The sequence below is a fragment of the Labrus bergylta genome, chromosome 10 (assembly GCF_963930695.1).
Source record: "Labrus bergylta chromosome 10, fLabBer1.1, whole genome shotgun sequence".
NCBI lineage: Eukaryota > Metazoa > Chordata > Actinopteri > Labriformes > Labridae > Labrus > Labrus bergylta.
Window position 1 is genome coordinate 16455562 of NC_089204.1, and position 22487 is coordinate 16478048.

Here is a 22487-nt window from a genome sequence, read left to right on the forward strand (position 1 = left end):
TAGCTACTTTCACTTCTCATAGTACGAAAGCACAGCTGTGACTAATAATAATAATAATAATAATGTCTTTGTCCTTTTCAATGCATCAATAAGCCACGACAGTGTGACAATAAGAAGGCATGTAAACAACCAGGAGGCATGGTGTCAGGGCTGCACCTTGTTCGATTCATATGAGATAAAATATCTGATTCAATCTGTTGAATTTGATATACATAGGGTTAAAACTATATCTGTCAGACGAATAGAATGGTGAAAAGGGACATTATAGAAATCCTATTAAAAGTGTAATGGCAATACTCAGTAATGCAAATTTTTTCTCAAAAACTGGACTTTCAAATTGTCAGTATTACAACACTTTTAAGCTCCTTTTAAAACCTCTGAGGTTTTGTTGATTTTGGCGACCCCTAGTTGACAAAATGGGTATGATTTATCTCTTGCTGATGTTCTTTTGTAGAAATGTGTACATTAGGGGTGTTTTGCAATGAGATAATCAATCTGTTTTTGTTAAAATGTATAACGTGCCACTTTCAATGAATCTTTGGTGACTTTTAAAAAGAAGACAGGCTGGTTTGGCAGTGTTTGTTGTTTATAGCCTCGTCTGAGACCTCCCCCCACCGACAGCACTTTCAGGCACTTTATAAAAGAATATTAATTTCAGGAGCTTTGAATGGGACTAAGTGCATAATGATAAAAAAGAGGAGGAAGTTCAGAATATCAAACAAACATCCACATTAACCTATGCAACAGCCGTCAACGCAGATGTGATACACAAAAAAAACTCTGAGGCTTGACAGAGAACAAGCCCTTGTCCCAGTTAACAAAGAACATCGCTCACACTATAAAAAAAAATCCCAAATCCCCTTGCCCCATATTTTATCAAGTAAAAAAAAAAAAAAGTCAACATCACGCCACCAGCAAGGCCACTGTTCCATTTAGCTAAATAAAAAAGCTGAAAGCCCTTGGCCTATTTTTTCAATGTTTAACACAGCCATAAAGAGTTTGTACCTATTACTTTCATTCCCAAGGACCCCTGGCGTGTTCCAGGGAGTCCCTCGGCACATGGAGGATTAGTTTAATCTCACGATCACTCACTTAAAGATAGCACTTTAAGAAAGAGTGCTAAATAACTTTCTCTCAGAGGCTTTAATTCTCCATGCACCAACGGCGAAAACCTTCTGAAGTGGAGATTCAACTACAGGGTGGCAAATATTGGCAATGAAACATGACAAACTCTCCCTGGAAATGACTGTTCAGTTTATGTATGTATGTATTTTTTTAATTCCTTTTACTATTATTTCCTTTCCTTGCAGCTAGGGGGCGTTCATGGTTTACTGCTAACTTACATTCCTCTGCTGTGTTTGTCTTGGTTCAGCTCGTCGACGCGTCACGTGACAACGACGAGGCAACAGAGGAGGAAGAAGAAAACAAGACAGCTGTCCAAAAACACAACACACCCCTGCATCTCTCCCGTTACAGAGAGGTTAGACTTGACTGAATACTGCTGAAATTGCAGTGCGAAATTTGAGCGCGCTATTTTGAGGTACTGGTATTTGTAAAATGTTGTGTCTTGCTGACATGAATTTGAAAACACTGTTAACATTGCTTATGGCTGACTTGGGCTGTTATCTACAGTCTGTTATCTTGCCTTAAAACTACTTGGTCATAGTAGCTAAGCTTATATAATATAATACTGGTAACCTAAAACTTAGACAAGGCCTTTTCATTCAGCCTTCTCAAACACGTTCTCAGTCATCTCCATCTAAAAGGCTTGTTTGCATTCTTCTGCTTAGACAGACATAACTAATAGGCCACATGGACTAAGTAGACTGGATCCATATAGAAATGACTTTTATGGAAGAATTTTTATTAGTTTATATTTCCAGACTTTCTTTTATACTTGTATAGATAAAGAGTGGACCAAATGTCGTGCCATGTTTGATCCACGTGCCACTGTTTGAATAGGTCTGCAATAATTGAACGACACTATTGTTCTAGCTGAATTTGTTTGTTTTCCTTCTGCTTACCTGCCCTGTAGCATTGTGTCTCTGTTTCTGTCCTCCCTCAGATGCTGAGATGATCTGGGAAAACAAAATGCTTCGTCTCTGACATCACCAACGCAGATGTGACCATCATGGGCCAGCTGTTTTCATCCGAAGGAGAGCTCTCTCTGGTTAATGATGCAATTGGGTCGCTCCTCTACAATGCAATGTTGGAAGGTGGCGCCGTGCCCGACCTTGGCGTTGTTCACCCTCTCCTCCTCGCCAGTCACGGCGCCGACTCCCAGGGCCGCCTTCGGGAACAACTGCGACAGGTGAACACGCTGCACTATTACAACATATCTAAAGGGATGACGACGACGATGCTGCATAAAAGAAAAGCACGGACGAGACGAAGACTGGCTTTTTCGAAGCATCAGGTTATTTCTTCCTGCTGATACAGGCTGTGTGGTTAAACTGCTTATTGATTTCACCTTTAAAACCGGCCAGTCATGAAGTGCGGATGGAGATAAACACGAGCGGGAAGAAAGATGTTGTTGCCTTGAGACAGTTAACAAAAGAGCAACTGTGCAAAATGAGGCAGCACTGAGGGTTAGAAATGTAGTCCTGTTGGGGATTATAAAGAGTAAACAAATCAATACAAGGGCCTAGAAGAGCAATGTGATGACAACAAAATGCACTTGTCCTTAAATAAGAAGAGAGGGAAGCAATTTACTCGCTAAGCATTTGTATTTTATTGAGACAGATGCTGAGAGAAAAGTTCGGCATGCCGTCAACGTTTCTGTTGTTTCTTGTCACCAAGCTGCAGGGTGACATTGGGAACAAGGCACCCAGCTACCTTAAGGATCTGATTAGCAGATTGTCGACCTTCTCAGATGAGCCACGCGTGGCCGGCCTGGTGGGATTAGTGGTTTCTATGGTAATGGATATGGCCTACACTTCATCAAAACAGTCATCTGGTGTGAAAGGGAAGTCAGCGGGGTCTTCATCTTGTCAGGTAAGAGCCTGTTTTAAAGAAATATGAAAGGATTTGATGTAATGGTGATGGTAGCAACAGGAAGTTTAGATTATTTGTGACTTCTCTAGATTGCTCCAAATTAAAAATCAGTACAATATCATTTCCATGTTTTTTTTTTTTTTAACCTCAAGCAGAGAGTGTGGGAGCTCCAGGAGGTGATGGAGGAGTACCTGAAGCGCTGTAGGATCAACCTGAATGACAAAAGCAAGCTGATCCAGGACTCCATCAGACTTGAGGCCCAGCTGAGCCTCACCCTCACACAACTGAAGACCTGTCTGCTGGCGGGAGACTGCGACTCCAGGTCAGAGAATGCAGTAAAGTATCATACAGAAGGGAGACGGGAAGAGATTAAATAATTACTTAAAGTACTTGAATGCAAGTGAGAGCGCAGAAAGACGAGTTAGCTTTTTTTTCTCACTTTGTTTTTTTTTTTTGCCCCTCCAGGTCTCTGAGGCACTGGGCCAGCGGTGCAGCATTTCACACCCAGATGTTGGTTCACCTGGCGGGGTTTGAGGGTCAGGCTGAGCCTCTGTCTGCAAGGGCAGCACTCGAGCAATATAAGGACGACCTCACACAGATCATACCGGCTTACAGGTAATACAGTAGTTGCACTAATTTACCAATTGATGCACTGTGTACACTGAGCGTCTCCTTTGACTGGCATTGCGGGCCCATTGTGTGACTCAACCATTTGAAAACTCCTATGGTTAATATACAAAAACAGTATTTGCACTTAAACCATTAAACAAATGTGTTGAGATATATCAAAAATGTGATGTCTTCCTTTGTTTTGCAATGTTTTCTTATTTCTGAATACAAACTAACAATGTTCTTTACTGTAGCATACAATCATAGTATGTAAATACTTAAAACAAATTTCCTGTTGTGGTAACGTCACATAGACGAGGTATTTCAAGATGCCTTTTAAAACGTACCACATGTGGAAACCAGAGCTGCACATGGCTGTCTACAATGAGATCAGCTCTCTGGTTTAGTTTAAAGAGCCCATATTCTGCCCTTCTTGGGGTTTGTATATTTAATCTATGTACCTACTTTTGTACGTTCACAATAGCTAAAGTCTGAAAAAAGTGTCTGTTTTCATGTACTGCTCCTCCTTGCTCCCTCTACTCTCTGAGTCCGTCAGCTGCACTCTGTTGAGCCCACACTGTTAGACCCCACGTGGGCCAAGTCTGCTCTGATTGGTCTGCTGATCCGCTCTGTTGTTATTGGTCAGTTGCTCAGCACGCGTCTCAGATATTTCAACATGAGCTGCTGGGCTTGCCACAACGAGCCAACAGGCTTAGATCAGTGATCTCACACTGACAATGACGTCGGACTGACACATTTTTATCGAGGGGGAGCTAGAACCGAGTGTTACATGCAGCTAATGCTACAGCTAACAGGAGGACATAAGAGAAGCCGAGTTTCCACGGACTTTGAATTTTTGCACATAGATGTGCCTAAACATGCACAGGACACTTGGAAAACACACTAAAGGGCATATAAAACCAGAAAAAGCGTAATATGGGACCTTTAAACACGAAATGAAATATAACTGTCTGACTGTGTGAAAAGTCTGAAACTTAGAGCTAAAAAAAAATCACTCGGGGTAAAAGCTGCAATCAGGATCATAATTGAAGCATATGGGTAAAAAAAACCAACAGTTTCATTAATGGATTGTCAAACTTTTTTTCCACTCAGGAACATCTCATCCCTGTGCTACTGTAATGATGAATCTAAAAAACATGCATTTATTTAGGACTAAGAAGCTGAGTGTTAAAGTGCCACATATGACGACACATTCACTTTTAAGTGACATAGTTTAGGGGGGAAAAAAGGTGATTAAAAAATGAACTGATTGAAACTTTCTTCATGCCCCCTCCCCTCCCTCTCCTGTCATTTCAGGCGATATAAGTCAAATACAGTGTGTGTTGTGAAATGTCATGGGGGCCTCCTGGCATCATGTGACCCGTCCAGTGAGTTGCCAGAGGAGGGATCCATGACAGGACTCACTGTGACAGATAGAGAGACAGGAAAGAGTGTGACCATCCCTCTGTCAGATATGGAGGCAGAGACAGGTAGACTTTATTGACCTAAACAAAAATAGCTGGTTCCTTTTTCAGTCGACATGCATTTAACTGATCTTTGTTGAACAGGGGGAAGAAATGGAGGGTCTATGTCTGATAAAACCTCTGCAATCGAACCCTTCCACATTAACCTGGACCTGATCACCTCAGATCAGTACGCCCAGGCATACCTGGACCGTCTGTTCTCTGATAAAGGACCCGTGGCAGAGCTGGAGAACTACTTTATGAAGGCTAGTGACAATCTGAGAACGTTGACAACTAAACTAGCATGTAAAAACAAGACAGAGGTGAGCAACGGGTCGCAAACGAGTGATGGAGCGCATCTTGTAGACCGGGCAGAGGGCATGGCTGGAGTCCAAAGAGAGGATAGAGGCACAGGAGGTACAGAAAGGAAAAAAGGAGGGAGCAGAAGACAAGAGGAGACGGAGGAATGCAAGCGGAGAGATGAGAGTTTGCAGCTGAGTATTGTGGAGACACAGCCTGATGACAGCGTTGCTCAAAGTCTTCATACTACAACAAGTACATGACGGGACATTGTCAGTCATAATCACAGTTATTGATTGAAGAGAAACATTAAACTCCAATCAAATAAATAAAAGATGTGTACAAAGTTTTTGTGTTATGTATTAAATCTTTTTTTCCCCCTCTGGTTTATTGGGCAGGGACAGATGCAGTATACATGGAGAACTGAATAACAATTTTCTGATGCATAGCACCAAAGCATTTACAGCTAATCAATCAATCAATCAATCAATCAAGCTTTATTTATATAGCACCTTTAATAAAAATCAAGCGACTGAAAAAAACACAAGCAAGAAATGAATATAAAATAGTGACAAAACAGAACAAACAAAAATGGACTTAGAAGTAGAAGTAGGTATGTCTTTGGTTTATGTTTACAAGTATCAATATTTTCAGCTCCTCTCAGATCCTCTAGCAGACTGTTCCAGCGCCTCGGAGCGTAGTGGCTGAAAGCAGCGCCATCAAATGTTTCTGTTTTACTCTGTGGGACAACTCAAAGAGAAGAGCCAGAGGATCTGAGGGGCCGTAAACTGGCTCCTAAACTAAAAGCATCTCTGAGATGTAGTCTGGTGAAAGGCCTTAAAGACTATTCAAATAATTTAAAAAAGTCAATAGGAAAACTTGCAGGCAGCCCGTGTGAAGATTTGAAAATTGGTGTAATGTGTGCTTTTCTTCTGGTCTTTGTAAGCACTCGTGCGGCAGTGTTTTTAATAAATTGCAGGTAATTTACTGCATTCTTTGGTAGAGCAGAAAGGAGAGCGTTACAATAGTCTAGTAGGCTATGCTAATGTCTTATGCCTGTCCCTGAAAAGGCCTTCAATATAAAATACACAACATGTGATAAAAAATACATGGAGAACATGCTTACAGAAAGATCTAATCTATGTTACATTTGTTTGACAGTTGTAAAAAGTTTTGCATGCACATATGCAGATACACCACACCAAAGCCTATACAGACCTACACAACCACATACATATGCACACACAGAAATGTACAGCTTTAATCATGGAAGTTAAGCTATCTTTCTCAGAATACCCCGTCCCCTCCCTTGGCTCCTTGTTTCTCGAACGTCATTTGCCCTAATATCCCATCATCCCTCCAATCTTGATAATTTAACTTATAAATGTCACAATGAAGGGGTTTGGTTTCATATTAAACTTTGTATATAACATTCAAAAGGTGTCACTCAATTTGTCATTTTTGCTCTATACCAAAATACAAAGAAACAAATATAAAAGTGACAAAATGAAGTAAGAATCATACATCAACGAGAAGAGCTATGGCAATGAAGAGACAAGTGTACACTACGGAAGGAACTATGTTTATACAGGCTGCAACAAAAGTGTTAATGTGTTGATAAAAAAAAGAATCTCTTCAGATCCCCTTTACAAACGTACGTTCATTTGCACAAGGCTTACATCCTGTCGGATGAAGAAAATTACAAGGTCTGTAGTTACAGTTCTGCAAAAGTATAGCCATAGCAAAAGCTGTTTCCATGGTTACTGTAAGCTGCTGTAACAAAAATGTAGTTATTTTTCAAGCTCACTGTCAGTGTCGGCTTCTAAATGTAAAACTGAGCTTGTAATGACATGAACGTTACGTGAGAATAATGTCATAAAGTAACATACTGAGCTGCCTTTGCAAAGATTGTCTTGAGTTATTATGGAACATGGGACTGTTCTCCCCCCCCCCCCCCCACACACACACACATTTGAAAGCATCAGAGTCCTTGAGTTGGTGGAAAATGGACTCAAATCACTGAGCTGCGATTTGCTCCCAAAGGTCAAGACCATAACAACATGTCCTCCTCCTGCATCCGATCCACTTTCTCCCAGTGTATGTGAATGGAAATGCATGCTGAATAACAGAACATTAAAGTGACAGTCACAGGAGACATGGCACTTTCCTCTAAGTGTTTTTCACTCAGAAAAAAAGGTTGAAAAGATGCTTTTCTTTTTTGCAGCATGACGGTGTGCGATGCAGCAGGTGGGCGGGTGGCACAGGAAGGAGCTTTTGTGTGGTGGAGCTGGCTGTGCTGTGTGAATGTCAAGCCGGAGAAGGAGAGTGTGTGTGGAGTTCAGTGTGTGGGTGTGTTGGCAAGAGTGTGTGAGGAAAAGATGGAGACTGTTTGTGTGTCCGGATTAGAGAGGCAGAAATATGTGGAGAGACATATATGTGTGTGTGTGTGTGTGTGTGTGTGTGTGTGTGTGTGTGTGTGTGTGTGTGTGTGTGTGTGTGTGTGTGTGTGTGCGTGTATAAAAAGGAATGTTTGTGAGTTACTTACAGAATGAGTGAATGATGATGGCGCTACATGAAGAGAGATGTAGAGAGCTACAAGTGGTTGGTGTCTTTTTCTTTGTGTGTTTGTATGTCCGGTCTCGCTAGCTACCGATGAGTCACACTTCACGACTCCAATTACTGCTCTCTGCTCCGCTAATGCTGTCTGATTGGTGTTATTAGTCTCTCGCTCTTTTTCTCTCTTCCTCAATCTCTTTTTCACCCCCTAGCTATCAGCCTGGTGTGATTTGATTATACACTGTAATGTTACTCTGACTGGTTGTATATGGAAAACAGTTCATGTACACCAATTGGCAGCGTATATAAAAATGTGCATTTGTTTGCATACAGCTATCTCTGCCCATGTCATTTTTTCACCTTCTTGTAGTGTTTTCCTTTAAATATTCTTTCTGTACTTAATTTTTTTTTAACTTTAAAAGAGTGTTTCTAAAGCTTGTTTTCCAATTCAGAAAGCCACATCATTCTCTCTCCCTGTAAAACCTTTCAAATGTCTAAAGACTCATCCTGCATTCTGGGGTGTTTACTCATTTTAAAACAATTAAAAATCTTTGTCTAGGCTAACGGTTCAATCAAATTCATCTGAAGTTTATATCCCACCTTCTGGCTTCTAGATCTTCGTTTCAGTTAAAGAGTAGGTCATGACATGACAATTCTACTCTGGAAGTTTCCTTTCCCGGGAAGTTATTAAAGTTATTACCCCCAACTGCCAACCTTATGGACAACACTTATTTTTTTGCATTCCCTCTCTCCCCTCTCTAGCTTTATTCAGAATGTTTGTGTTTACATTGTTATCAGTGTCTGTGTCTCTGCTTGTATGCTACAGCCTGTTGTGGTGAAGGCGTTGCCGGGGTAACAAAATTGCCACAGTAACTCAACATCATCATGCCGCCTACAGCCTCTCAGCAGAGAACAGATGCTGACACAGAGTAACCCACTGTCAAGAGTGTGTGTGTGTGTGTGTGTGTTGTTTGTGTGTGTTGTTTGTGTGTGTGTGTGTGTGTGTGTGTGTGTGCATTGTAGATAACACACGTTTTTATCAGTTAATGGGTTAGTGTGTAATCTTATCTGTGATTTGATACTATGTTTAAGTGTGCATGTGTTTCTCCATTTCTGGAGATGTTTTCAAGTCAAACAGAGGAGCATATGGTCATCAACTTCTGGCAAGACATAGGGTAACAGGAAAGCAACACTAAAATAATTCTGAATGACAAAAATAGCAGCAGACATGACTGAGAGTGCTAAGGCTCAGGCCGAGCATGCACTGTGGAAATAGAGACTCTTTCTTACACGATTCTTGAGGAGCACGACTGATTTTGAAGAGGGGCCGAAAAAGTAGTCGTAAAAGCTTTGAGATTGATTCCTCACCTTCAAGTCAGCCTTTGGATACAAGTTTTTTTTTTTTCCAAGATAAAAGTAACTTTCACAGACTTGAAACTTGCCTTAGATGGACAATCAGTCCAGTGGAAGTTCCAACATGACCGTCTGTGAGACAGAACTTTTGGTGTGTTCATGAACACTTCAAAATCTGTTAGATTTGTGTCGTTTGTGTTGTCAAGAAAAAAAAAGCTTTACTAATTATTTGGTTATCTCTTTAGCATTAGCTGTCAAATAGTGGCAGAATCAGAAGCAGTTTGTATTTTGCTAAATTTGTTGGCAAAATACAAGGAATTTGACTTCAGTAGTGAATTTTAAGCACAATGCTAAAATTGTCCCAAATACAAAGTTAAAAGGTAAGTGGTGAGCTATTTTTTGAGTTAGGTGCACTCCATTTACAAAATAAATATCTGTTTCATAAAGCTCATAATTCAAAATATACAAACACATTCAGACTTTGATTATCATTTTAAATGAACTGTATAAATGGCTTTCATTTATGATCTAAAGCAAGAAAAATGCATGTGTATTTATATGCTGCATAGAAAAGCTTTATCCATGAAGCATTCAGTGCTTGTTTAAAGGCCAAATGTTGTGTAGTCCCCTGGCACATTGACAACAACAGTGTCCAGAACGTAGTTGACCTCTAATGCATTAATGCTGGCGCACACACAGGAAACACACGCCAGATCTGATGGTGAGTTCATGCTCTGGTATTTCCCTGACATTTAATTTCAATCTGTTACATGTGTGTAGAACACCTGCTCTAACATGGCTACACAAACACACACACGCACACACACACACAGTATGTGAAAGTACTATTAGTCAGTGAGTCAAGCCAGCCAAACATATATTATTATTTATTACTTCTTTGTTATATATTATGTGTCTGTGTGTCTTTAGCACTTGGAGTAGGAAGCTTCGGTCTCTTTATTAAAATTAACCTCCTGTCCTGTCTAGACATGGAGATATCCCCCATCCTGTTCTTCTTGACTTTATACCACATAAATGGTTTGGTAAGAAAAAGAGCGTCATTAATCCAAGAAAATGCAGATAACAAATATATCCTGATATTTTTTTCTTTGGTAATCCTTCGGCTTCTCTGAAACATTTAGAGAGGCTGTTCCCAAAATTGAGCATAATAAACCACATACATGCAGCCTACAGAAAAGGAAAAAACAGTAATTTTAACCACGTGCACAACATAAGTCTGGATCGTTGTATGTATCGTTATCTATATCAATAAATACCATCTCCTTTTGTTAACATTCCAAATAATTTGAGACTTTGATTCTTGAGGCATACGTCCAGATTTAGAAGGTCATTCATGTGAATTGCATACAATCATTGAGATATAATGAGAGATATATATGTATCGTCGGCATAGCAATGATAAGATATTTCAAGACTACTAAGTTTATAGTCTTGTTCACACAAAACATGATGGGACTAAGATTAGAGCCCTGTGGGACACCAATTACTAATGTTGTGATTGAGACTTAGCAGAAGGACATCATAGTCAACTATATAATGTGTCTTTCATCAGTTACCATAAAGCTGTCCAAATCTTGCGGCTCTTTAGATAGTACAGAAACTTATATAATTCAAGACGGAAAAGCAATACTAACCAAATGTTTTTTTGTTTTTTTTACCAGGTTGATGTGTTGAAGTTGTAGTTTTTAATTAACTTATGGGCAAAAATGTTGGCCATTGGAATCTTGTCATTACATTTGAAGACAGTCCTTCCTGGATGTTTGAAAAAATAGTCCTATTAAGCAGTCTGTGCAGTGCACAAGTCTGGCAAGTTATTGTTATTCCAGTGCTGTCCAAGCTGTCATCCTCGACCTCTGAAAGAGGCTGAATAATGTCTGAGTCAGAGACAGAAATAAAGCACAAAGAATAAACAAGTATACAAGGGGTATATGTGGACAAAATCGATGTCTTGACACTGAAACAATGTTATATTGACATACTGAAACATAAAGAGTCAGTGTGCATCATCTTGTTATTCTAGCTGAACACCCTCCCCACTTGAGGTCCTATAGAGTTAATGTATGTTTTTTTTTTTTACCTTATGACCAGCCCAATAGATAGGCATTAGATATAGAAAGTTTATAGACAATCAGACATGCACCAAGGTACATAAAATCAGTTTTCTTTGCCATAAAACAGTCTTTGTGCTAAGGAAAGCTCAAACAAATCCTGGAACACCTCTTGGCTAAACACAGAAGGAAATTAATGTCAATCTTGTTATCTAATTAGGTTAGAAGACATATTCCCAATATATCCCAGTGTTGCTTAAAGGCCTGCTCACACACCCAATTGTTTTCAGTTATCTTGTTTGCATAGATTCATGAGTTTGGACAGAATTGTGCTTGAACTTAAGTAGGGATATTGAGCACCATACACCAAGAAGAATGCTAAAGACGGTGTAATTTCCCCTTCTTAAAGGGGGTAAACAATTAAAGAAAGTAAACAATTGTATATTGTATTCGTCCAAAGTCTGAGTCTAATGGTTCTCATATGGCAAAATAGGAACATAAGCATCTATATTTTAATATTTTCTCAAAGAGAAATGATAGGGTTCCTTGTGATTTCTATGAATGTGTCATTGATCATTCTTCTGACATGATGATTAAGTCAACGCTCCTGTGATGTTGAACAAGTGAGTGTAAGGATTTTGTGTTATGGGCGCTATAAATAGCTACAGTGAAAAAAACAACAACTTTAAAATGTGTGTATGGGCATTTTTAGCTTCTTTTATGAGTGATTAAGTTAGTTTTTGCCCTCAGAACCTCAGAACTTGACATTTTATTGAACATACTCACTTGCATACAGCTGTACAGTATATTGGTGGAGGTTTTTTTGCAAGGAGTTTTAATTAAGAGTCTGCACAGATGTGAATGAACCCAATGTGGTTAAAATGATCCTCTTGTATCTCACTAAGTGGTTTTCTTCAATTTGAAAGCTAACACAGACTTTCTGGCATTAAGCCGTGTTTAGGTGCAACCATGCAAAAACATTAGCGTCATAAATTACATATTGCCCAACATGCAAACCTGCAAGCAGAGGTTGTCTAGGCGTGTACCTGTCAGGAAAAGGCATGTCATAAAAAGGATTTAAAAAAAAAAAAAAAAAAAGAGTACACAAAAAACAACAGCTTAAAACAAACTGCGAAAGAAATTAATTTAACATGTACATTCTGCATGCAGTAAACATCACAAAAAGCAACATTTCACACATGTGTATGCAGTTCAAATGCACAAAAACTATCAAAACTTTATTATAATAGAATCAAAATGTTCTCTTTACACGAACAAGGTTTTAATTAAAATGGAAAGCATCCATTACTCTTTCACCCAGAGACTAGACATCATCTATCATAGTGGCAGCATGGCAGGAGGAGGAGAAGCAAACACAACTCTTCCATCTGTCGGATGTTATATAACTTTAAAGGCTCTCTGGACTGCTCTGCAACTTTTGATTCATACCCACACCATTTACGATTTCTTTAAAAGCTTTGCAGGTTTTATTTTCACAACCTCAACACTAAAATGAACAAGGAAGGTTGGCCAGAAGTGAAATCTTATTCTTCTTTTCTTTTCCTTTTCTTCCATTCTTCTTTTTGTTCTCCTTTCCTTTCTCTTCCTTTTTCAAGGTAATCCTGGAAGGTCACTGTCCAGTTAATACGTTTAGAAGCATATTTTAGAGTTTAGAGTTTAGAGATTGTTTTTTTTTTCCTATCCTCCTCTGGTTTACTTTTAAATTCAAGCCTTTATCAGATTATGTCAAGAAATTGACCATCTAAGCAAAAACTTACACAACTGACATATGGGCAGAAATTAGATTTGCTTGATATTTGCATTTGTATCATAGACTGTAGAAGTGTATCAGTAAAAGCATGACATTGTTTACAGATGGCTATCCGTATGAATACTATTTGATGTTTCTATCAATCTGCCGTCACAAAGCTGTGACAGAACCTGTGATTGTAAAAGAAACAGGTGTGTCCAATCAGCTAATGCATGCAGCTTCATTCATTGTTGTTAACCAGCTCTGCGCTCCATTAACGCACACCAAGGACTAAATATACTTATAACCCCCAGATCTTTACAGTGTTGTACTGTAGCTTGAAATGAGCGGCTGCTGTTTCATGTCTAATAGGATTTCCTGAAAAAACACAGGACATCTCATTGAGTGGCTGGGGCTCGGTTGGTAGAGTCGGTCGTCTCTCAACTGGAAGGCTGGGGGTTCGATCCTCAGCTCCTGCAGCTACATGTCCGGTGTGTCCTTGGACAAGACACTAAACCCCAAGCTGCTCCCCCTGCTTTGTCTTAGCGTATGAATGTGTATGAATGGGATTAGTTACTTCTGATGGTCACTTTACACAGCAACCTCTACCAAAGTGTGTATAAGTGGGTGTGAATGGGAAGGTGTGACCTACGGTGTAAGCGATTTGAAAAGAAGACTTGAAAAGAAGACTTGAAAAGCACCCTTTAATTGCCCCTCAGGGACAAATAAAGTTCCTTTGAATTGAATTGAATTGAAACAACCTCAAGTCCATTCACCATTTACTGTATCATTGTTAATTGCAAACACAAAGGACAGGCTATATAGATAAAACTTAAATGAAAGATTACACATTCGTTACAGCATGTATATAAGATATAAATAAAAACTAATAATTAAATATACGAGGCCCTGATGGCTAGCAGTTAGGTCATTTATATATGGAGGTTGTTGATCTCCAGACGGGTGAAATCTAATGGGACAGTAAATTAATTCACAATTAGGGTAATGATCAAAGGTGAATAAGTAGAATAATAAAACATAACAAATCTGATAACAAGTATTATTTCATTGTAGATCTTTTTTTTGCTAAATACCTTTGTTTATTTTTCAGAGTCCTTGTTGTCAATTTTCTGCTATTATTGGCAGTAAAGGTCCTGTAATAACTTCATTGAAAGCTTAGCTGTTTTTTTCTATAACAGTGTCCCAGTAACTCATGATAGAACAGCAATGAGCCAGCATTAGCAGAACCAGACAACCTGAAATCCAGACAAGCTTAATAGCATTCAGCTAGCGAGGTAGAGCCACATCTATTGATTGAGTTGGTGAACCAAAGTGATAGGATGTGAGTAAAAACTAGACTTACATTATTCAGCAGAAGAGAAAAATAAAGAACTTGATATATTCTACACAGCTCTACATGGCAAGGACCACTTGAAATTATTAAGTGTAATAATATTTACAGATTTTTTTTTATTTTAGATCATTACTATTAAAATGACCTTGATGCATTTATACAGGCCTAATGCATGCTGAAATTTGTCTTTATCTTGCACTGGCTCTAAAGCTTCAGATTGATGGGACTTAATTGCACAACCAGACAATCATCCACCCACACCCTTATTACACAAATGAACAACCAACAATAAAACATGTTTTGTGCGGAAATTATCACTTAACTGTTTTGACTCTTTGATGAATAGAGAAATTAGCTGAAAAGGTGTGAATAAGAAGGCAAATGTTGAGTTTCCTGTGCAATGCTTCACATATGCAATAGCAATCAAGAACAAAAGTTGCCACTCAGAACTAAGGCTGTGTATTTTTAGAAAAATAAAAACTCAATTTTACCCTGTTTAATGTATTTAGATCTGATATGATACAGAGAGCAGAATTAATAATTACATTTGTCCAACATTATTTTCTCTCTAATTTGTCACTCCTTTGGGTAAAAAGAAGCACTTCTTTTAATATGAATGGAAAATGTATCCCTGTGATTTTTCTCGAACAAAATGATAGGTTGACATATGTTCAAGAGAGAAAACTGGCGTTTGTTATTTCTTAATGATGCCTCAAAACACATAATTAATGGCAGAACAAGCCAGCCAACAGTTAATGAGGTGCCACTCAGGCTCTCATTTTTTCATTGAGCGTCTGAACAATGTAAAAGAAAATGGATGTTTGTTTGTACGGGAGTGTTGATGTCTAATAGAGGGAGCTGACACACTAACACACACAAACACACACACGCTGTTTGTAAGTCCCATTTACTTCTACGTAAATGAAAAGTGGGATAGACATTTGCATTTGCTTTAATAATAAATCTCTCCACACACACACACACACACACACACACACACACACACACACACACACACACACACACACACACACGCACACACATAATCACACACATACGCACGCACACACCCACCCATGCACGCACTCACACACGTATAGAAAGGCAGTGGACTCGCAGAGTCTCTGAAACAGGGTATCCCAAACTTTATTTTATTGGTTTTATCAGAAGTACCATGGAGAGCAGTCACAGTTAGTGGCAACACACATACAACAACTTTCCTCCTATCAGTTTGTGTTCAACAAAAATTATTAATAAAAAAAACATTTAACACACGCACACAAACACACAGAGGACAGTGGCAAACAAAATAAACGTTCATAATTACCAACATTATAACTGTTGCGGTTATTATTCCATTAGAAAAAAAAACAAAACACACCAAATCAAGTTGAAAAACATGAATCTCTGACTACACCCTGTGAAAGTGAAGAAAAAGAAAGAAAGAAAGAACAAGATGGAAAAAAGTGCTGAAGCTAAGAGAGGGATTAAAAAAAGAAAGATAGAAGAAAAATATGGCATACAGTTTCAAATCAGACAGATGGAGACAGATGATCCTGTAAGAGACTCAGACAGATGGGGACATAGACAAATAAGCTGTACTTAACCATGGAGGATATACATGTAAGGAGAATACGAGCAGGTATGGTGAGTCAATTGATATGCAGCCAGACGGATGAACAGAAAAAGTGACACTGTCAAAAGCTGTTTTAAAAAAGACTACCAAAAGCCCACCCAAAACGCCCCACAAAGAAGAGGAGACGAGGATGGGAAGAAAGCTGACAAGAAAAAAAAAAAGATAATAGAGGGTAGCCAGATGAGGAGTGAGGAGAAAGAGCAAAGCAGAGAGAGAGAGAGAGAGAGAGAGAGAGAGAGAGAGAGAGAGAGAGAGAAGAAAGAGAAAACCAGCTTGAAGCAAACTACAACTTCTCCAAAAAGGCAATATATGTCATTCTTGAGTGTAGTGAGCGTTTTTGTTACCTTTAAATAAATAAGTAGCATTAACTCTCTATGGTTAGCGTGATGGCCATACAGTCCACCTCACTTATAACACTGTACAGTATATACACTATATTATTATTATTATAATTATAATTATTTCTTTAATGACAAAATAACCTTTAGATGTACATACAGTATTCCTCACCCTCTGTCAGAGAATACAGCCACAGTATTAGAAGTAGCAAGCAGTGTATTTTTTTTGTACAAATAACCCATGCAACTTCCGTATAGATTATTGATTTAAGATACATAACTCCTTTAAGATCTCATCTTTCATTCAATAACAGCAGATATTGCCTTTTTAACAAAAAAAACTTAATTAATTTATCAGTAATGTGCAAGTTATTTCAAAACAAAAGACGACTTTTGTCTTCGTTTAAATTAAAACATACTGTTTTTAAGCTCTACATACATTAAAAAAAACGTAACTGAACAGAATATAAAGATGAACAGAAAACCTGAATCTGTACAACATTCTAACCATTATTTTGTCAACACCAGGGGAATGGGATACGAGTCTCTAATACTATATACAGACATGTTATCATTCATGCACAGTGTCAACAAGTAGCACATTGACATTCCAAAATATGGAAAACGTGGCAAAGGGAGACAAAGGGTCGAAAAGGGAATTTTTAGGGGGAAAAAGGAGAGAAGAAAAGACGAAACAAAAGGATTGCTGCCTGTTTTTGGTTGCTTTAGCAGCAGAAAAGGAAAGACAGAGAAAGCGGGGGAAGAGACACAGAGGGGCAGAGAGACACCATAACAATACACATGCTGGGCAGGAGAAGTCCATTTCAATCTCACTGACCCAGAAATCAAGGTATGGCTGTAACTTCATCTTTTTTTTATCTTTAATGTTCATCCTCTTCCTACTCATCTTCTCCTCCATCCTCCTCTTATCACCGTCCGTTTACATTATACTCATTAAATGTCACTTTAAGGGTGGAGAATAGCTCTGGCAATGTTTTTTTCCCCCAACGTCTCAGAATGACGTTGCTCAGCGTGTACCAACAGGGTTGTTTATCCTTCCTTTCTTTCACTTGTTTTTTTTCTCCCTGTCTGTTTGCTGTTGCAGTCACTTATTCCTCAGTCTGTCAGACAGTCAGTTAAGAAGTAAACGAGGCAACGAAAAACACAGCATTGATCTTTACATCAGAAGCAACATTGCAAATGGTTCACAACTGATTCAACACCATTGTATTTTTTTTTCAACGTACGACATTATTATTGTGAACATCAGAGTCCAAAAAGAACCTGTTATTGTTGTTGTTGTTTACATCTGAAGCAAGTTTTTCCGACAAAACAATGCAGTAGCCGTTTCACACAAGCAACAGGAACCAGTGCAATACTTTTCCTTCAATTTTTAGACTTTGTGAACCTTTTAAAACCCCAGTATAGAAGAATAAAAAACATCTACCTTAGTCTACAGCTCATTTATGTACTCCTTGCTTGCTCTTAGTGTTCTATTTACAGCGGTGGCCTGGCTAACCTTTGACCCTTCAAACCTCAAAAGCTCAAACCAAGGTAGGAAGCTATATTCAACTGCTATTGTGATCCCCTTGTCTGGAGAAATAAGTTAAGTAGAGAAATAACTTGGTTTGGTACTTACAATTGTTGCAGGTAAAGAGGGCAAAATTGCTAGTTGATGATAGCCAGTTTTTAGCTTCCAACCTTGGTCCAAACCCCATGGGGTTTTGAACAGCTGTCGTTAATCTGCAGTATGCTTCACATCAGACTAGCTTCTAAGTCAAGGTCAATACACTGAAAGAGGTGGTGACACAAAGTAGGTGTAGCAAAAGAAGTAGCTCATATCAATACAAAATGTTGGCTTCTGGAAAATTTGTGCGGCAAACTAATGTGATCCAACAACTACACTACTGCAAGCTTTTCATTCCTGCACTAGTTCACTCTGACAAATTAGGCAGCAGGCACACTTTTAAGTAAATCCAACATGACTAAGCAATCTCAAAGATAATTTATACCCTGTTGAAGTTACTCAAAAAGTGAGGCAAACAGCTTTCACAATGTTATTTCTTCTTCTTTTTTTTTTTTGTTGCGCAAGCTAGCATAACTTTTTACAGTGTATAAACCTTAAGCTCCATGCCAGTGAAGAGACAAATGCATAACAAATGTAAATAGAAAGATTCTGGTTAGGTTTAAACAACGACAAGGCATTTTTTGTGTCGGTCTAGAGTGTTAATGAAACATGAATAATATTTGGTGTTTTTTTTAGAAAGATCCATTGGTTAGAAAACCCTTTACAGGTCCGACTGTAAATATTACGTTTTTGATAGAAAGATTTCCCTTTGGCAAAAACAGGGGTAAACTGCCACTCCAAGGCCTTCAAAAGAACAGCTGCTCTAATGAAGAGCCGCACACTGGGTAGAGTTTGGCAAATACAAGTTGTAACTAAACAATCTCATTTTATACCAAGCGTTCAAAGGGTGATTCAACATTAGAGTTCATACCAATCGTTTACTCTTTAAATGGTTCTCTAATAGGCTTTGGTTCTCTATAAAACACAGCACTGTATGCTGCAATGTTTATTCAATTGTGAAGTGGACAGATTTCAGGATTCCAAACCATATTGCTGGAACCCTGGTGTTGGACTAGATACTGAAACAATGAATCATTGAGTCAGTCTTAAAGGTTTCCATATTTTGGGTGCATCATTTCAGGAATGAGAAAATGACAAATATATAAATTACTGAAATCAAAGGCTCAAGCCTTTCTATAAAATGTCCTGAAGACATTGGGGATTTGCCAAACTCATCCAATCCACTGCTCTGCTGAGGTCTACTCTCTCACAGGGGTCGAAAGCTGTCTGTGGCAAGGTTTTTGCCAAGTTTGAAATGGATTACAACTAGCCCAGACTACTTACTTTACAGATGACAATTAAATACTACTTATACATCAAGTTAAAAAACACAACATCAGCAGGAAAATTCTGGCCAATTCAGATGCATATTGTATAGTGCCATTTAAGAAACAATGGACATATACAGTAAGTTTTGTGAAAGTTGAGTTCTCTGTGATTTTGGCTGACCAAGTAAAATAGTTAACAGTCTTAAATGTAAACCTCTCTGATAGTCGAGATACAGTAGGCCTGAAGATTTCCACATGTAAGTTTTTAAGCCACTTTTCCATTTTATGTATCTGTATGACTGACTCAGGAAAGATGATTCCCAGAAAATTAGTGTCTGGTAATGTCTGTAAGTTGCTCTTGCAGTTTAGTGTGGTCTATCCGACTACTCCCTAGTTGAATATTTTAGTGTTTATAGAGTCCATGCTCCTGAAAGCACATTTTGACATATGTTTACTAGCTAGCCTATAGAGCCAGACATGGGCATTTAAAAGTCTTAGCTCTTACATGGGATGCATTTTGCCAGCTTTTGCTCTGAAAACATGACAAATAGAGTTTTTAAACATGCTCGTTTTAATGTGTTAATGTTGCATGTTGTTTTTATGAACTATGAAATCCAGCCTTACAGGGCCACTAGATTATCTGCGACTGGCTATACTAGATCCAGAACAATGTAATCCAAACAGAACCTGACAACTCACTTTATGATACAGGTCCCAATGGGGCAATTTCTGGGGGTTGTTTTACTAACAGTTTATCAACTTGGTTATAGATATTCAATGTGCCTATCAGGGGTTATCTACCATAAATTGTATCTGTTTGTGAGACTACTTCTTCACCAGCAGCAAATACTTTTGGACTATATCTTCATCTGATGGCTCCAATATTAAGACTGAAAACTAGCTGCTGAATGGAAAAGTCAATGGTTCATTTCGAAGGCAGGGGTAAAGCTTGGAATAAAGTGTGTTACAGAATACTTCTGGTTGAGCAAACACCTGACCTTAAATGAATAAACAATACCACATAATTTGGGTTAAAGCATTAATGAGCCATATGCCTGAAGGGTAGAAGAAATCAGCAATATTATTATGAGTTGAAGCAGAAGAACATTGCTTTGATGGTTTGGTTTGGAATAAGGCTAATGTATTGGTAGTCCTCATAACCAACTGCAGATTCCAAAAAAAGGGTTAAAAATCTTTATGTAACCTTCTCCAATATTAAGATGTCCCTTGACACTCTGGGTGACAATGTCTTCCAATTAATGTAGCTGTGTTACTGTAAGTAATGTCCTTTCAACTGAGCAGATGGTGTCTTATGTGAAGTAATAACAATCCCTGTTATAGATCTCCCTGAAGACCAATCTATCTGAAGAATTATAAATTGGGTGGTTAGGGATTAGTGGTTGTTTCATAGAAAGCCCTTGAATATTTTGGATTGGTCCACTGACCAGCCAGGTGCTTAAGACACACAGAGATAATGTCTGGAGCTGTTGAGTGAACCATTGGGCATTAATATGAGATAAACAATGACAGATGAAGTTATAAAACAGACATCCTATGAGGTTTCACAGAGGGCGGTACCTAATTTTTTCAAAGTCTATTGCAATGTCACAATTGTCGCATGAAGGTGACAATCCCTTGATGGAAAATCAGTGATTTGAATTCCACAGTTTAAAAAATGAACAAAAATGAACAAGCACAATTAACCTTAGTATTAATGCAATGGTTATTATTTCTCTAACAGTTTTAAACGGTAGAGTGGCCGTTTTGTCTTTTCAGACATGGCCTATTAAAGGTAAAAGCACACTAACCCCTTCTTGATTCAAATCAGACCTTAAATCATTTATATCTACAGTATAAAGCAACAAAGAGAGAGAGGGCCCGTTCAGGAGCGTATGGCATGACCAAGACATTCAGAAGAACCATATTGGAGCTGTTATTTACCTTCAGCTCGTTGTATTTACATTTCTAACCTTCAAAGCATTTTTGCTTCATTGAACTTGCCCTCACATAAAATAGTCTGACACGGCTTTTCTACAGACCTGGAGGGTAAGAATCAAAAAGACCTGGAATACGAAAGCATATTCTGTCTCACATAGCGACAGCATAATCAGTCGGGTTTTTTTTCACAGTACTTGACCATCTTCCAACAACGCACGAGCACAGAAACACACTCACACACCAACACGCACACAGTTTGTTGTCATTAAACAGTTGTTGCAATACATCCAGTTTCTTTTGATTGTGTTTTCAGTATAGTCAGGCCATGCATTTACATACTGATACAGATATTAGCTGTTCTTTTTCCATCTCATTGGTGCCTGTAACTGTAGAATGAAGAATGAGCAGCACTACCCCATGTGGATGGGATTTAATGAGATAGTTTGTTTTTGATGCTATGTTTCCGAGGAGTTGTGGTGGTGCGTCTGTCACTTTAACCTTTCGCTTGCTGTCTTCATAAAACTAAATTTTGTTTTTTGTATAGTTGAACCAGCTGGAACAAAGTTGAGGATGTGTTTTATTGGGCTTAAAACAGGGATGGGTTTAAGACAACTTGATTGTTTTAAATTTATATATCGAGACCAAAAAAAATGTATTCCTTAGTTAATTATTTCTTTCAGAGCTTCCTTCTGAGCTTTCTAGCTCCTACGATCTCTACCTCCATGCATCTGTCCTTCCTTCCATTCCGGTTTTAGATGCTTCAATGCATTCCCTCATCTGTACAGCCATCCAATCAACCTTCACTCAGTCTATTGCGTAAAGATAGGGAATGATGATCGTTGAGCCTTCATTTCAAAATCCATCCATTTATCCACCTCCCCTTATAGTTTCTCCCTCCATTTTATCCTTCCGTCCTACCCTTATCTTCATCATCTGCTGTTATCTTAGAAGCCTTGGATGTGGCAGTAGGCCTCCAGTGAGGAGAAGAGAATGTAGAGGAGCCACAGACTGAAGAACAGCATGGAGGTCAGGACCTTCGAAGTCCTGGGCCCGCCCAGCTCTCCACCAATCTCTGGCCGCCTTCGGTACATCAGTACGGCAACACAGATGAAGGCAAAGATTGTGAAGAGCGTGACGGAGAAGGCCAGCGTGCCTGGATCCACCTTGAAGTCTTCCCCTCTGCTGTTGTGGTAGATGGCAGCAATGGACCACGCCACCTGTCAAACATCAGC

The 22487-nt window shown here is 38.8% G+C and overlaps 2 protein-coding genes across 7 annotated transcripts in view; one reads left to right on the plus strand and one right to left on the minus strand.

Moving 5' to 3' along the window:
• The first annotated feature begins 1388 nt into the window (after positions 1-1388).
• Positions 1389-5713, plus strand: LOC109987809 (uncharacterized). 5 transcript variants are annotated; one of them, XM_020639043.3, is made up of 7 exons: positions 1389-1540; positions 2066-2311; positions 2800-2994; positions 3147-3316; positions 3460-3609; positions 4921-5093; positions 5172-5713. In XM_020639043.3, exons 2-7 carry the CDS (start codon positions 2132-2134, stop codon positions 5627-5629), a joined length of 1326 nt encoding a protein of 441 aa, XP_020494699.2. In that variant the 5' UTR covers positions 1389-1540; positions 2066-2131; the 3' UTR covers positions 5630-5713. The 5 variants fall into 5 exon arrangements, with proteins under 5 accessions (XP_020494699.2, XP_020494701.2, XP_020494702.2 ...); XM_020639045.3 differs by having other exon boundaries at positions 3150-3316; XM_020639046.3 differs by having other exon boundaries at positions 2806-2994.
• Positions 5714-15569: 9856 nt separating this feature from the next.
• Positions 15570-22487, minus strand: part of slc8a1b (solute carrier family 8 member 1b) — a 139058-nt gene continuing 132140 nt past the window's right edge. For both annotated transcript variants that reach the window (XM_065959749.1, XM_065959750.1), the window contains exon 11: positions 15570-22472. In XM_065959749.1, coding sequence (XP_065815821.1) covers positions 22200-22472 — 273 coding nt within the window. In that variant the 3' untranslated portion in view covers positions 15570-22199. The remainder of the gene's footprint in view (positions 22473-22487) is intronic.

Coding starts and splice junctions, on each gene's coding strand:
- LOC109987809 (XM_020639043.3), top strand. CDS start 2,132: ATGGGCCAGCTGTTTTCATCCGAAGGAGAGCTCTCTCTGGTTAATGAT. Junction 2,312..2,799: donor TTCGGGAACAACTGCGACAG/GTGAACACGCTG, acceptor CTTGTCACCAAG/CTGCAGGGTGACATTGGGAA. Junction 3,610..4,920: donor CAGATCATACCGGCTTACAG/GTAATACAGTAG, acceptor CTGTCATTTCAG/GCGATATAAGTCAAATACAG.